This window comes from Scardinius erythrophthalmus (assembly GCF_964197995.2).
Source record: "Scardinius erythrophthalmus genome assembly, chromosome: 23".
Taxonomy (NCBI): domain Eukaryota; kingdom Metazoa; phylum Chordata; class Actinopteri; order Cypriniformes; family Leuciscidae; genus Scardinius; species Scardinius erythrophthalmus.
This window is the reverse complement of record NC_138243.1, coordinates 29237657-29255156: the sequence shown is the minus strand read 5'-3', so window position 1 is coordinate 29255156 and position 17500 is coordinate 29237657. Positions and strand designations below refer to the sequence as shown.

Here is a 17500-nt window from a genome sequence, read left to right as displayed (position 1 = left end):
TGCTGAGTGTTTTCTCCTTAAAACTGCAGTGAACCAAAGACAGTCTCAAAAACACGCTTTGAAATCGCTGGTGTTTCTGACGTCACAAACTACCTTGTAACCAATCAGATCAACGTGTGATCGTCAACCAGTGGATCTCTGAGCTGAGTGAGTGAGTGGAGGCGGGGCTCATTTGCATATTCATAGAACTGCGCATACTAAATGATGCAAGGGTGTCGAGTTACATTCAAGCTATTTTAAGGCATTTAAGATTTTTTTTCTTCAAGGAAAAAAACATTTAAATATGTGATTTTAGTGATCAAATATGAGTTTTAATAGATAAAATGATTGACTACAGGGGGACTTTAAATATCTTAGAGGCGCTTGTGTTCGGTTGCGACTTGCGAGTTATAATGGAAGCTGGGAGAAATGAGCCAATCTGGGAGGTGAAAAACCAGAGGGAACAACCAGAATAGGAAGTTCATCTTGGTGTCAGCAGCTGAAAGATGAGAACCAGAGGGAATGTATTCAAGGTTGCCTAAACCCCCCCCCCCCCCCCCGGCTCCTCAAAACGCAGCTAAGCGAGACACACAGCAAGTCTGGCCGTCTGATGCTGAGCCCATCGTGGAAAGCTGTAAATACGCTGGCGAATCATAAAGCCAGCAGGTGCGTTCGCTGCTGACGGTTAATCATCCACCTGTCTCCCTTTCTCGTAGCGGGAGGCTCTTCAAAACACCTTCCTCATCAAGATCCTCACCGGTTCCCTGACGCACACCCCGGAAACGCTCAGTCACATTCAGAAATCAGGGGGAATGCGGCCACATACCAACCAAACAGGTGCAGAAGACGATAGCATGTTTGTCATCGAGGCTTCGCCGTGTTTGGATGCCGCGGGATACTCCGGTGATGGATATAACGGCGAGAGAACGATAGCCTCCCCGCAGAGATCTAATAAATAACGCAGGAATCAAATGGAGATAAGGTTTCTCAGCTCCCCAGAGGTTAAGAGCTGCTAAACGAGGTTTTAGCGCAGGAGTATCGCCTCCGATAAAGGTTAAGCCCACTTCAGTGAATCTGGCGCTAAATCACGTCGGACTGGAGTATCGGTTATTCAACCGAGAGAGAGAGGAAAAATTGCTATTCAAGCTCTATTCAACAGCTATTCAACAAGCCTTTAACAACACTGTCAGTGCATTTAAGTTTTTGGGAAAATAGCTGTATGCAAAGAATTTCAGGGTCATTTTTATGGAGTAAGGTTTGTAAAAATCACAGCAACTATTTTACTTCTATAATGTAACCCATTTCTGAGTAAAAAATGATATCTGATGAGAATAAAATTATTGATTAGATCACAAAACGCTGGCGTTACAAAACAAAATACAGCATGTGGTTGCAGGAAAGAACTTGAAAATGAAGAGATGTCATCTTTCTGGTCTGCGCCGACTCGATCACATGATTCTGTGCTGTCGTGTGTCTGGACCGGAGCCGCAATGGAAAGCACATTTGCACTGTCTGAATCGTTCCCTATCCCCTATATAGTGCACTGTGTGCCGTTCACCATGTGGAAAATAGTAAATGTGTGAAGAGTGACCGATTTCAGCCGCAACTTCAGCATCTGTTTATCGTGAAGGGGGCGGAGCTTCAGATTCTAGAGAGCATTTGATTGGACAGGAAATCTGAAGAGAAGCTGAAGTGCAGAGTGGCGGAAGTGAGATGCTGTAAGTTTTGAATGCTTATATCTTATAAATGTGAATTTTGTCATTGTTTTGGAGCATATTAGATAACAGTAAGGCAAACATACTCATACTAAAAGCCAAAAAACATCATTTAATTATTTCATGAGGACTTTAAAGGTTCACTACAGAATTCTGGGCTCGCTATTAACACCTTGCGGATTAAATAAATCCTCTGTAGTGTATCTTTAAACTAAATGATAAATACCAACAATATGTTTTTGATGTACACTTGATGCTAAAGAAACATTTCTTCTTATTATTATTATTTGGGAAAACTATTGTGCCGCTTCATATTTTTGAGGAAAGGATTTTTTTTTTTAAAGGATTCTCTGATGAATTAGAAATCGAAATCAATTCACTTGATCAATTCAATGTATTCTTGCTAAAAAAAAAAAAAAAACTGATCCCAAACTTTTGAACTATTGTCTAATACCTGATATAAATACACTTGACTGACTTTGAAACATTCAAAACAACCCCAAATCATAAATATAACAATTAACTTAGATACAGTATCGATACAGACATATACATTTCAAACGAACGCTTGGTTTCTGACAGCGCAGCTCTAGATGGAACGAAAGCTGCCTAAAAATAAAACCCATGAGCTCCTCGCTCATCACCAACGCCCCAGAAAGCCGAAACTTCTCCCAGGTTCTTGTCTTTCAAAAACTTTCATCATCTCCACATTATTCACGCCTAAATGATTTAAAAAGCGTGTGTTAGAGAGAATTAGCGCTCGCGGGTCGGGTCCGCCGTCCTCCATAGGCCTGAATCAGCCGCCCTGACACGGAGAATAAGAGTCCTGTACATCTGCCCTGTAATAGATAACCACAGTCACTCTGAGTGAGTAATGGATGGATGTTTAATCTGCTGAGGTAGTGATACCGGGAGAGCGAGCGAGAGCGCCGTAATCCTTGTAATCCACGGTAAACAAAGTCTTCCGCTCTACGAGTGTTATCAGCAGTGGCGCTGGGAAAATATAAAGTGCTTTTGAACATATTAGTGTAATCCAATCCGAAGCCGAGGAGCCCGAAAGGTCTTCGCAAACTCTGAGCGCGAATATGGGTTTCATCTTCAGGGACTACACAAGACAGGAAACAGACCTAGTTTTTAAGTAAAAGACTATGACTATGAGAGTCTTAAAAGCTGGAAGCTGAATTACAGCGCTTATATGTGTGTGTGTGTGTGTGTGCAGATCAACATCTTTAGGACAGAAGGGCTTCAAACTGGAAAGATCCATGTAGGATAAACACTGGTAGTAAAACAAAGACAGGAGGAGATTTAAAAACAAGATCATAAGGAAAGATAAAAGGAGGTTTAAAATGTAAAAAACTCAGAGGAATTAATCTGAATCTACTCTAACATGTACCAGGAGCTATTAATGATGGTGTAGAGATGGCAAAGACTTCCAAATACCACAAGATACCAGCGGTTCGTGATTTCAACGCTAAAAACTTAACTTCTGTATGTCCTATTATTCACCAAATCATGCGGCTTGTTGAACAGAAGTGATTGGACTAATAGTGGACGATAAAACAGTTTTACTTTTTACGTTTGGGAGCGGAAAGCTCACCAAGGCTGCATTTATTTAATCTAAAATACAGTTAAAAAACTGAAATATTATTGCAACTTTTCTATGTGAATATATTTTAAACTGTAATTTATTCCTGTGATCAAAGCTGAGTTTCCAGCATCATTACTCCAGTCTTCAGTGTCACATGATCCTTCAGAAATCACTCTAATATGATGATTTGATGCTCAAGAAACATTTATGATTATTATCAGTCGTGCTGCTTCATATTTGGGTGGAAACCGTGATTATTTGATAAATAGAAATCTTTTGTGACATTATAAATGTATTTACGGTCACTTATGATCAATTTAAAGCTGAATAAAAGCAATTTCTTTCCCAAAAGAAAGAAAGAAAACAATCTTCTTGACCTCAAACTTTTGAACGGTAGTGTCCTCAGCTAAAGGCGGCACTGCAAAACCCTGTCGGAAACGTGTTGTGCCAACTCAGAGAAGAATGTGAGCGGTCGGCCAACTGGAAGTGTGACCGTGCCAAATCCTGTCCAGAGCCCTACAAGACCCTCGTCCACGCCAAAACAAACCCGCATCATGATTCATTCCCAAATGATTATGGATTCATTTTGCACCCCTAAACTGTTGCAGAAAAACCTAAAGAATCAGTTTCAGGAACATAACTCCCTGAATCAAATCTTCCAAGTGCCTCAAGGTTTCCAACCCCGATCAAACACACTGATATAGCATTACAAGACTTCATAGAAGAGTTGCACACGATTAGCTCACTCAAAAATGAGTTCTGGCCTTTCCGACAGTCACGACAAACTTGCGCTTCATGTCGTGAGTGTTTGTAGTCGAGTGAGGCCTGCGGTGCCTTTTGATTAACTGCAGCCTCTGACAATATGCCTCCAATAGAGGAGAAAAGTGGAGATCCTAATGAGCTCAATGTGATTTGACTCCCGCCGGGGAGCGCTGAATACACTTCGTCTTCTATTGAGAAGGAAATAATCAAGATCTTTTGTTATACCATGACTTTAAGTCGCCTATGAAGGGAAACGCAAACGCCTGCGCAGAACCTGAAGTTTGTTTGCGGCGCGCGATCACACGCCGCTCTCCAGCTGCGGATCAGGTTTTATCTTCCAGGGAGGTCTTATTTATAAACCCTAAGAGGTGTTCGGCAGCTGTAGAAATGACTCACTCGCTAAACGTCATCATCTTCTGATTCACAAAAGACCCATTTAAGGCCCTTTAATCTAGGGAACACAACAATACGCCGAATACAATTACAGGCGCAACGTGAACTAATCTAAATCTTCTCTTAAACAAAAGCAGAGGAATATCATGGATTTATTATGCTTTGCTCAGAAGTACATGGAAAGGGAGGCAGGTTCCTGTGATCTGAGGATGTTTGCCCTCTAGTGGAGAAGAGGACGCTACTACAAGTTTTGGCTGGTGTTCAAAGGGCCCCAGGCAAAGGCACACTCAGCATTTAGTTCATTCAAAACGCACATAAGACAGCAAAACAGCTCCCGGGATCTGCCATCAAACGACCGGTGGCGTTTAGACCTGAAAAGCATATGCAATGCCATGATAACCTTGTCATATCAGCAAAGCTTCAAAGACAATGAGCTTCTAGTAAAGTTACAGACTGTGAGATGCTGTGCATGCAGAAGTCAGCTGATTCAATGTAAAAGACATGCATGTATGACAGGACTTTTGACTTTACATTTGAGGACTTTCATTACCATCATCATAATCGCAAGAAAAATAGAGAATAAAATGCATTAAAAGGAGAAAAACCACTGCATTGTAATGCATTTTTTTTTCTGCATATAACCCACAATCTAGTCATCCATGTCTGAGCACAAACCCTCTGCTTGGCAGTTGCATCATTAAAGCCTCAAATATTTCAACATCAAATACTCTTTCTGAGACCTCAAAGCACGAATCCACTGCACAACCTTCAAGATCGTGTTCATCCAGAGGTCTTCCCCTCCTGATCTACTGCCAAACTTAACCATAAATCTGAGCTCGAGCTTACCTTCTTCCGGGGCTGCCATTTCATCATATTTGTAAAGCTAAAATGAACAGCATCAAAACATCACGATGGCAGAGAAGTGGGATTCAGGACGAGGACATAAAGTCACAGTGTCTCCGGACGGCAGATTCATGACGCTCTCCAGGCGCGCGAACGTGCGTAAAAGCGCAGAGCACTGGAGCCTCTAGTGTCCTCCTGATAATCCAACACGCGCAGACTGGAGAAATCTGCTCGTTTTCGCTTCAACTGCTCGTTTATGTTCGGTTAAATGCGCGATTACGATGATTGTGATCATATAAACCCAGAAGGGAGACTTGGCACGCTATATGAGGAGACATTCGCTCTCCATCGTGACAGCGGATGATGTGCCTCGCGCGGAAGAAAAGAGAAGAAAAACTTTCCGTTCTGATAAACGCAACACGGTTGTTCGCTCTAAACAGTCCGGTGTCCTTTAAGTGTCCGGGGGAGGTCGTTTAAACGTGCGTGAAAGCGTGAAAAGTTCTGCATTAAACGAATGCTGATGGAAAATAATCCCCAAAAATAACTGTGGATCGAGATTCCAGAGATGATGCGTAATTCTATACATACACGCACACGCGCGCGCGCGCAAGAAAAATCCCTCAAAGACGCGCAGGAATAGACGGATCCAGTTGGAGAGAAGAAGACGAGGAGGAGGAGGAGTGGGAAAGAAAAACAGAAAAATCCTTGGAATTTGAGAGTTGGAAGGAGAAGGATATCCTCCGACAGCGCAGAACTGGAGCGCAGAACACTAATAACTTCCTTCCCCGCTGTTCCTCTGCGCGGAGAGAGAGAGAGAGAGAGAGAGAGAGAGAGAGAGAGGTGGAGGAGGAAGGTGGAGGAGGAGAGGAGTCCGCGGGGTCATAGAGCCGCCGGATACACTACACACACACACACACACAAGCGCGCACACACACGCGCACGCACGCACACGTTGTGTTTTCATGTTTTATGGGGACTTTTAGAATATACAGTTTGTACAGTATAAAAGTCATTATATTCTCTATTATACACTAACCCTTCCCTAAACCTACCCATCACATAAACTTTATGCATTCTTACATTTCCAAAATACATCACTGTTTTCCTCATGGGGACTAAAAAATGTAAGACACACACACACACACACACACACACACACACACACACACACACACACACACACACACACACACACACACACAATCTCACTCACAATCTCTTTCTCACACTCTCTCTCTCTCTCTCTCTCTCTCTCACACACACACACACACACGTTGTGTTTTCATGTTTAATGGGACTATCCATAGACATAATGATTTTTATACTGTACAAACTGTATATTCTCTCCTCTTACACTAAACTTACCCATCACACAAAACTTTATGCATTCTTACATTTTCAAAATTCATCACTTAGTATGATTTATGAAGCGGTTTTCCTCATGGGGACCGAAAAATGTTGCCACAAGGACAAGGATTTCGGATATTGCCATCTTTGTGAGAACATTTTGTCCACATAATGTACGGTTTATCAACACACACACACACACACACACACACACTGGATGTATTAAGCCCACTGCTGCACAAAGAGGATAAAAGTACTCGAGCACAAACCTTTACACGCTCAAAACCCCAAACTGTCCATTCAAGACATTGGATAAAACATCCCTTCAGAAAAGAGAGGAGATTTATATTTCTAAAGAGAAAAGGGCTTGTAGGGCAACAAAACATGTTTTAGGTTTAATAAGTACTGTAATATTTTCATTATACTATCAAAACTTTACCTTACAAATACATGGTAACACTTTACAACAACATAAGTATTATGATAATGATTAATCATTAAAAACTGTGGGTGACTTTCACAACAACTTTCATGCTTTACATTATAAAATATAATAAATAACAGATCATTAGTACATACAAAATAAAGCTGGGTGACATTTCTAATCTAAATGTACATTAGCTAATGATCTGTTAATAATTACATAATGTAATGATGTTTGTTAATGTCTTATTAATGAAAATGATTATAAACACCCTCAGACAAACATACAGTATCGCCAGAGTTGATGATTAATGATTGTGGTTTATATAAAGGAATCACACAGTTCATATAAATGGCAGTGAGTGATTTGCATTAAAATGCATTATTTGTACGCAGAACATTTACACTGGAGGTTTATGGACGTTATGAAGTCCTACACTCCAGCCTGGACCAGTGTGTGTTTATTCGCTGCTGAAGACAGCTGAGTGTAACACGACACCTGTCCCGTCCAGCGGCGGCCATCTTTAGACGCTTGTGTTTCTCTTCTTCAGAGATTCGGAAGAGTCCCTGTGTCTCCGCTCGGCACACTGCCCTGATCCTTCAATAATATTATTCTGAGCTCCGCTTTCTAAAAGTTGAGATGCCACGATAAGTGTTGATGGACAGGAAGAGGGTAGACGCGCGCACGTGTCATTTCCTGCATTTACACACAACACACACTGTTTTTCCCAACAGCAAGAATTATGGACATTAGCTACTATAGCTATTAGCTACACTGCATATAAAATATAATTTATCTCACACACACACACACACACACACACACACACACACACACACACACACAATCTTACACACTCTCTCTCTCTCTCACACACACACACACACACACACTCTCTGTCTCTCTCTCTCTCTCACACACACACACACACACACACACACACACACACACACTCTGTCTCTCTCTCTCACACACACACACACACACACACACACACACACACACACACACACACACACACACACACACACACACACACAATCTCACACACACTCTCTCTCTCTCACACACACAGTCTCACTCTTTCTCTCTCTCACACACACAAACACACACTCTCTCTCTCTCTCTCTCTCACACACATACACACACACACACAATCTCACACTCTCTCTCACACACACACACACACACACACACACACACACACACACACACACACATTCTCTCTCTCTATTCCTCACACACACACACACACACACACACACACACACACACACACACACACACACACACACACACACACACACACACACACACACACACACACACACACACACACACTCTCTCTCTCTTTCACTCTTAAACACACACACACAAACACTTTTTCTCTCTATTTCTCTCACACACATACACACTACCTCTCTCTCTCTCTCTCTCTTACATACATACACACACACACACACACACACACACACACACACACACACACACACACACACACACACACACACACACACACACTCTCTGTCTCTCTCTTTCACACACACAATCTCACACACTCTCTCTCTCTCACACACACAAACACAATCTCTCTCTCACACACACACACACACACACACACACACACACACACACACTCTCTCTCTCTCTCGCACACACACACACACACACACTTTTTCTCTCTATCTCTCTCTCACACACATACACACTCTCTCTCTCTCTCTCTCTCTCTCTCTCTCTCTCTCACACACACACACACACACACACACACACACACACTTGCAGCTGCTCACAGTGGACTTAGAAACAAGTTCCCCATGTCAAATAAAGGACAAGTCAGCCACTGCTGCAGATAATAACACCAGTGAGACAAAGACACGGGCTCTCTAACAGCATTACAGGTCTGAGCTGATACGAACGACCTCCGTCAGTGTCAGCTCGAGTAAAGGCACAGATGTTGGGCTTCAGCTGCAGTTTAAGGGGACAGATTGGACACTGTTAACCAACAATGAAGACAAACTACGGGCTGCGTTATTTATTCATGCATCAGCAATAAAACCTTATTAAAAGCACATTTCATCAGAACAACACCTGCCAAACGCCATGATATCAGTATAATATCAGGTCACTTTCCATTAAAAAAAGCCACTTTATGATGAAATACCAAGACAACCTGTAAACAGCCACTGGGCAACATTACATCTAAACACTGCCAGTTATGCTACACTGACATAAAGTCATTACCTAATGGATTAAAGTTTGATATTGGCCTTTATTGGGAGTTATAAACACTAGATTGTCCTCAAATGTTAATGTCCCCAACATTGTGAATGCTTGGTTCGGTTATAAGCGTCCTAGTCTCGTGTAGACTGAAGGTCTGAACTCCATCACAGCTTTCATTGGCCAAGGGCCGATCAACAGGACATCTGACCGACATGTAAAGCAACCAATCGCAGTTCAGTTTGTTCCACGTCATATTTACTGCTACATGGGATTCCTATAAATATAAATATTTTATACATAAATAACATATTTTCTTTAATATATACATGCATGTGTGTGTATTTATATATACAAAAAAATTATACTACATAGTACACACATATATTATGTAAACAAACTTTTACTTTGGATGCGGTTAATCACGATTAATCATTGCACAGCGCTAGAAAAACGCATACAAAAACGTCGGACTCAGTGTGCAAGGACCTTTACAATGGCTGCCGCATGTGCGTAAAACCATAGGGTGTCCCATATGTCACTTGAGGTTTCAGAAGGGTGCTCACGAGCTCCCCCATTACGGCCGATATACGGCGTTACGTCACGAAAGTGCGGACTCGTAGAAGACCGCGAGTGTTTAGGGTGCCATTTGGGACAGGGTCGAAATCACCCAAAACTCCCAAGCAATGTGTGTTAGTGTGTTTAGCACAGTGAGTTGTGAAATGAATGGTTTGCTCTGACGTGTGTTTACAAGCACAACAGCGTGACGGGAAACACAGACGAGCGAAAGCCTCCAGCTCTGCTTTTCCCATCAGGTCAACACAGGACATCACATGTTGTCTTCTAGTGATATAGCAGAAACATTCAGCATCTGTGTGTTTTTCTGTGTCACACACACCCCTGCCTTCATCATTCAACTGTAAGGCCTGGCTGACGGAGAAATGAAAGGCTGGATATAGGAAAAGTGCATTACAGAGATACGGTGAGTTACAGTATACTGTGTGTTCATGGAAGAGAGATTACAGACACTCTGACCTGCACTTTTACTCACTGCATGCAATGGTCTGAATGACATTTTCTTTCCTGTGTTGATGCATTTACAAAGTGCTTGTCTTTCAAATAGCCTTATACAGTCTTTGACAGAAAAAGAAAATTTGTATTGCAAATGACTTTAATGCACATCACGATTACAACTTTTGAGATCATTATTTTAAAGAGCATGTGACAAGATCATGCAAAAAAAAATGATTCATCAATATTTTTAGTCCCTGAAAAGAAAAATAAATCAAATGTGTATTTGCTTAAAGTTTATTTAGTCAGCGTTTAGCAGTAGACTCAACCCCAAAGCTAACAGACGTGAACTAAAAGCCAGAAAACTCCAATTCTGATTGCATGTCGTTTTTAATAAAGCGCAGATTGCATTCGCATGTCGTTGGGTACGATTTTGAAATAATGCGCCGAATCAAAGCTGCAAACTCATAATGTTATTTGCTGGAAATCCCTCTAGGTTTGTTTTCACCCAAATGAATCACAGAACTGTTTAAAGCAACTTGGTAAACAAGAATATTCAAGCATATTGTGAAGATTCCGAGACCTTAGGAAACATTGTGCGTGTGTGCGTGTGCGTGTGTGTGTGTGTGTGTGTGTGCATGTGACAGAATGACGACGCTGTGAGCTATAATGAGGGCTGCTAATTAATGTTGTGAGGCGTATCTCACAGCCACAGCGGCTCTATCTTCAGACAGCAGCTCGACTGACTCGTTCGCTGACGGAGAGGAGGAGGAGGGGGCGTGAAACACACACCTCGCCTCTCCAAACACAAAAGATGCAACAAGCCTTTCTAAGACCCAACAGCTGCTCCACCTTTACTCTTAGCCCCACTTATGGCTCTCAATTGAACCCTCCCGCTCTGATGAAGATGTATTGAGTTTTTAGGTGCCTTGGTGATCCAGTCTAACTCCCAGTGGGAAGGTGTGGGTCAGATGGGTCACATTTTAGCTGTAAGCCTTGCATAAGGGACAGTTGGAGGTCAGGAGGACACATCTCTGTTCAATAGAGCTCAATTGAGGAACCCTGGAGAAAGTGATGTCTACATACATACAACTTCAGTGGTTCAGTGGTTCTACAGCGCCTTGGGTTCAAAAAACAACCATGCTTTTTTGGAGAAAGCCTAAAATATTGGTTTCTGTAAAATTGTTCTGTAAAGTCTAAAATGTTGTTTTATTGGTCTGTAAAGTCTAAAGAATTGGTACCTGGGTTCTGTAAAGTCTACAAATAGTTCAGTAATGTCTAAAATATTGGTTTCTGGGTTCAGTAGAGTCTAAAATATTGGTTTCTAAGTTATGTAAAGTCTAAAATATTGGTTACTGGTTCTGTAAAGTCTACAAATTGTTCTGTAAAGTCTAAAGTATTGGTTACTGGTTTTGTAAAGTCTACAAATTGATCCGTAAAGTCTAAAATATTGGTTTCTGGGTTCTGTAAACTCTACAGATTGTTCGGTATTGTCTAAAATATTGGTTACTGGTTCTGTAAGTTCTACAAATTGATCCGTAAAGTCTAAAATATTGGTTTCTGGGTTCTGTAAACTCTACAAATTGTTCTGTATAGTCTAAAATATTGGTAACTGGGTCTGTAAAGTCCAAAATGTTGGTTTCTGGGTTCTGTAAAATCTACAAATTGATCCGTAAAGTCTAAAATATTGGTTTCTGGGTTCTGTAAACTCTACAAATTGTTCTGTATAGTCTAAAATATTGGTTACTGGGTCTGTAAAGTCAAAAAATTTGGTTTCTGGGTTCTGTAAACTCTACAAATTGTTCTGTAAAGTCTAAAATATTGGTTACTGGTTCTGTAAGTTCTACAAATTGTTCTGCATAGTCTACAATATTGGTTACTGGGTCTGCAAAGTCAAAAAAATTGGTTTCTGGGACCTGTAAACTATAAAAATTGTTCTGTAAAGTGTAAAATATTGGTTACTGGTTCTGTAAAGTCTAAAATTTTGGTTTCTGGGGTCTGTAAAGTCTATAATATTGGTTTATAGGTTATTTAAAGTCTAAACATTGTTCTGTAAACTACAAAATGGGTCTGTTAAGTCTAAAATTTTGGTTACTGGGTCTTTAAAGTCTAAAATGTTGGTTTCTGGGTTCAGTAAACTCTACAAATTGTTCAGTAAAACCAAAAATATTGTTTTCTAAGTTCAGTTAAGTCGAAAATTTCGGTCACTGGTTCTGTAAAGTCTACAAATTGTTCAGTAAAGTCTAAAATATTGATTTATGGGTTTGTAAAATTTTAAATATTGGGTTCTGGGTCTGTAAAGTCCACAAATTGGTCAGTAAAGTCTAAAATATTGCTTTCTAGGTTCTGTAAAGTCTAAAATATAAGTTACTGGTTTTGTAAAGTCTACAAATTGTTCAGTAAAGTCTAAAATATTGATTAATGGGTCTGTAAAGTCTAGAATATTGGTGTCTGGGTCAGGTAAAGTATAAAACATTGATTTATGGACCTGGTAAGTCTAAAATATTGGTTGCTGGGTTCTGTAAAGTCTAAAAACCCTCATATTAAGAGTTCCTCAATAAAACATGCTCTTAAGAGTTTTGTGTGTAGGTTTTTAGCTAAAATTCCTAGCTAGGAACTTTTAGTAGGACTCCTAGATAAGATAAAATTCTTTGTGAATACGGCCCATAAACTGAAACCAATGCCGTTCGTTCCGCATCACTGAAGTCATACCTGTCACGATGCATCTTCATGTGAAGATGACTTACTTTGTGTCCTAACCAGGCGCAATAAGATTCCTGCGACAAAGAATTTGCCTGTCCACACCAGACACGACTACGAGATGCAACAAAATCAATCACAGCCAATCAGAAGAGAGTGTGGGTGGAGTCTCTCCGCAAGTGCACGGCTCTCGCAATGAAAAAGATAAGTACATAAATATTGCACCATTTTAACATTATTTAAAATATCAACGTAACTGAAACAGTCACAGAATAAACTTGTTTATGTTGAGTTGCCGGTTCGAACGTTTCCTTTCATTTATTTGCTTTTAGTATGGCTATAAAGGTCACGAAAAATTATATTCAAACTCACATTACAACATTAAATAAAGCACATAATCAGTACCTGAGATTAACACTGTCATAGTTTGTATGTAGTCGTTCCAACCACGACATTTTAAATAAAAGTACATGTAATTGTAAAATAGAATTGTCACGTACCACCGTTGTGGCTGGATAGGACAAAAACTCGGATTAACATGGAAAAGATGCCTTTTATTGCATGGTGTCTGGGTTAGGGCAGTGTTAAATATGAAAGTTTCTTTATTTGTCCTTCTCGCTGTTCGGTCACTCTGCTAAACATCTGCTTCTGTGGTTCACAAGAGAAAGAAACTAACACTGGCTTGATGACAGAATTTTCCTTTCAAAATGTTCTCCTATGACATCAGATAGTAAAATCCTCTAATTGGAGGCTTTATTTTTAAGAGCGTGCTCAACCAAGCAAAGATATAGACCGGTGGGAACAGATCCCCGAGGAGAAACGCTCTCTTAGAGCACCATCAAACTGTCGGCCAGTATTAGATATGCTGACCTTACAGACAGATTATTTGCCTCTGCCACAGGCCACTCAATGACCCCGAGGGCAATTACATCGAGAATAGAATTACCTTCGCTTCTCCGGGTCTTTCACACTCACAATGCGACCGCTAATTCAATCAATTCAAGGCTGCATTCTGGTTTGTCACCCTGGCTAAGTTTAGCCGGCTGAGGTCTGTAAACACACCGGCGAGCTCAAACTGAGTGTGTGAGACTCTAGAGCCTCCTGGAGCGCTGCCATCATTGTGTTCCTCCATCAGGCCATAAAAACAGCCTTCGATCGGGTCAATCTGATTGTACTATTGTTGTTTTTTGGCGATACATGTGAATGTGAACATATCACTTGAATGGTTCAATATAGAGCAAACAAATCAGGTTTATCCTTGCAAAAATAAAACACAGACTAAAAAGCTTCCCTTCTTGCAAGACAATATCTTTTCCAGAATATGCATAATTATGCATTTATGTTGCGGGGCCTCAACGCGACACAACCCTCGTTTAAAATTCAACAGTTTAATCAATAATTCATATATTGTCAAACACACTGCGCTGCTCTGACAAATGTAGAGGATTTTCCCATCACCCCTGTTTACGGCTGAATCCCAAGGGTGCCACTGTTGTTAAGATACCAAATGAATATCTGCCATTAAAACGAGGCGATGTCATTAGAGAAAATGAGGCTGATGAGGCGGATGTTGTAAACGGAGCACCTCCACCACTTCACATGCTGTTAATGACCATTATTTGTCTTTCTTATATAGACAGAGACTTAATAGTTGTATTAGATACCTAAGACAAGCATATCTATTGCAAATATTAAACCTCTTACCTTTCATATTACACTTTGGCAGATTTCTCATCCAGTGTAGCGGAGAGGTGCGCTAGTACTATTCTGAGAGACCAAATAAACAATTATCTGCAAAACAGCTGGAGAAAAAAAAAGGACATACATTGAAGGAGGCAATAAGCCCAACCCAGAGACCAGTTTATCAGAAAGACTTGGGCTAACAATCAGAACAGCTTAACACCCACATAGAAACTGCTAAAAAGGCTCGGAATACTTTAGCAACCACATAGCAACGCCCTAGCAACTGCTGGAAATGGCTCAGAACACCCTAGCAACTCCTGAAAATGGTCCAGAACAACTTAACAACCAAATAGCAACATCCTAGCAAAGGCTGAAAATGGCTCAGAAAACCATAACAGTCTTCACCTTCCAGAAATGGCTCAGAACACCTTAGCAACCACAAAGCTACACCCTAGCAACTACTAAAAATGCCTCAGAACACCCTAGCAACCACCTACCAACTTCTATAAATGGTTCAAAAACAATAGTACTGTAACTGCTAAAATGCTCAGAACACCCTAGCAACTCCTGAAAATGGGCCTGAAAACCTTAGCAACCACAGAGCAACACCCTAGCAACTGCTGGAAATGGCTCAGAACATCATAACACCTGTTAAAAATGGGTCAGAACACATTTACAACCAAATAGCAACACCCTAGCAACGGCTGAAAATGGCTCAGAAAACCATAAGTCTTCACCTTCCAGAAATGGCTCAGAACACCTTAGCAACCACAAAGCTACACCCTAGCAATTACTAAAAATGCCTCAGAACACCCTAGCAACCACCTACCAACTTCTATAAATGGCTCAAAAACAATAGTAACTGCTAAAATGCTCAGAACACCCAAGCAACTCCTGAAAATGGGCCTGAAAACCTTAGCAACCACACAGCAACACCCCAGCAACAACGAAAAATGCATCAGAACACCTTAGCAGCACCCTAGAAACTACTAAAAATGCATCAGAACACCTTAGCAACCACCTACCAACTTCTATAAATGTCTCAAAAACAATAGTAACTGCTAAAATACTCAGAACACCGTAGCAACTCCTAAAACATGGCCCAGATTGCCTGAACAACCACATAGCGACACCATAGCAACTACTAAAAATGCCCCAGGACACCCTAGCAACTACTAAAAATGCCACAGAACACCCTAGCAACCACCTACCAACTTCTATAAATGGCTCGAACACAATAGTAACTGCTAAAATACTCAGAACACCGTAGCAACTCCTAAAACATGTCCCAGAACACCTGAACAACCACATAGCGACACCATAGCGACTAATAAAAATGCCCCAGAACACCCTAGTAACACCCTAGCAACTACTAAAAATGCCCCAGAACACCCTAGCAACCACCTACCAAATTCTATAAATGGCTCGAACACAATAGTAACTGCTAAAATGCTTAAAAACCCTAGCAACTACATATCAAAACACTAATGAGTGCTAAAAATGTCCTCAGCAAATACTTAGCAACACCCCAGCAGTTTCTAAAAATGGCTCAGAACACCCTAAAGACCACCCAGCAACACCCTAGAAAATAAAATGTTCCTAGAAACTGCAACAAATGACCTTAGCAACCACACAGCAATTATCAAGAACATCCTACCAATCACATATCAATGCTCTAAATAAGACTCGGACCATAAACAACTGCATAGCAATGCCTTGGAAACCACCTATAAAAGGTTTGCTTTGTAGCAGCAAGTCTTTGTATACACTTCTAATGGCTATTCCCAATTACTGTAATGAACATAGCGCCGTTTATCTACAAAGGGATGCTATTTATATAAAAATACTTTATACAAAAGCACAAGGCCCTTTAAATCTGCGTTTAATAATTCATCTGCACTGGATATCGACGTAACAGAGTTCAACATGCTGTTTAAATCAACACGGCTGTTAAAGAGCAGTCGGGTTTCATCTGAACCCAGATCAATAATAACACAGCACAGCGGAGCCACAAACGCACTCTGAAGATGCAAACAAAGAGAAACGCAGGGTTTGTGTGGTCCCCTGGTGTTGGCAGAGATAACAGCATTTTCAGCTTTGTGTGTGTGTGTGTGTGTGTGTTTATGGTTCTGAATGTGTGTTTGTCTGTGAAGTGCTTGGGCTAATGTTAGTCCAAGAAGCCACATAAATATCCCATGTGTACAGCATCTAACATGTTAAACTGAAGAAGATATTTTTAGATTTGCCACTTAATGCTGAGATTTACTACTGTTCAAAAGTTTAGGGTCGGTAAGACTTCTGCTCACCAACACTGTATTTATGTGATCAAAAATACAGTAAAAACAATAATATTGTGAAATATTATTACAATTTAAAACTAGATAAAAAAAAAAAGTTTGTCAAGACAAACTATGACGTTAGCTTGAGAAAGCCTGACCAGGTTTCAATACAAAAGTTTGAAGTAGTTTGAAGTTTAAAGTAGCCTAGTCTTAAAGCTTGAAGGTTTTGAAAGCAATAGTCTATCAGAAAACAGACAGACAGATAGACAATTAGACCGATAGATGCTGCTAACATGTTTTAACATTACTAAGATGAATTAGCACATTGCTAGCATGATTTAGCACACTGCTAGCATGTTGGCTAGCATGAATTAGCATGTTTTAGCCCATTGCTAACATTAATTAGCACATTGTTAACATGCTTTAAAACATTGGTAGCATGAATTAACAAACACGTTAATAAACATGTTGCTAGCTTATTTGAACATGTCACTAACATGAATTTACATGTTTTAGCATGTTTCTTGCATGGATTTGCATATTACTTGCTAACATA

The 17500-nt window shown here is 40.5% G+C and overlaps 1 protein-coding gene across 2 annotated transcripts in view; it reads right to left on the bottom strand.

Annotated features, from left to right (window-relative positions):
* The window catches only part of ttc28 (tetratricopeptide repeat domain 28), a 317167-nt gene that overhangs the window by 183022 nt on the left and 116645 nt on the right, over window positions 1-17500 (bottom strand). Inside the window, exon 1 of one of the 2 annotated variants that reach the window (XM_081354985.1) lies at window positions 5284-6071. The exons of the other annotated variant lie outside the window; for it this stretch is intronic. Within the exon in view, the coding sequence (XP_081211111.1) occupies window positions 5284-5310 (27 nt within the window). The 5' untranslated portion in view covers window positions 5311-6071. Of the gene's footprint in view, window positions 1-5283; window positions 6072-17500 lie in introns of those variants that run through there. 2 annotated transcript variants of the gene reach the window in all.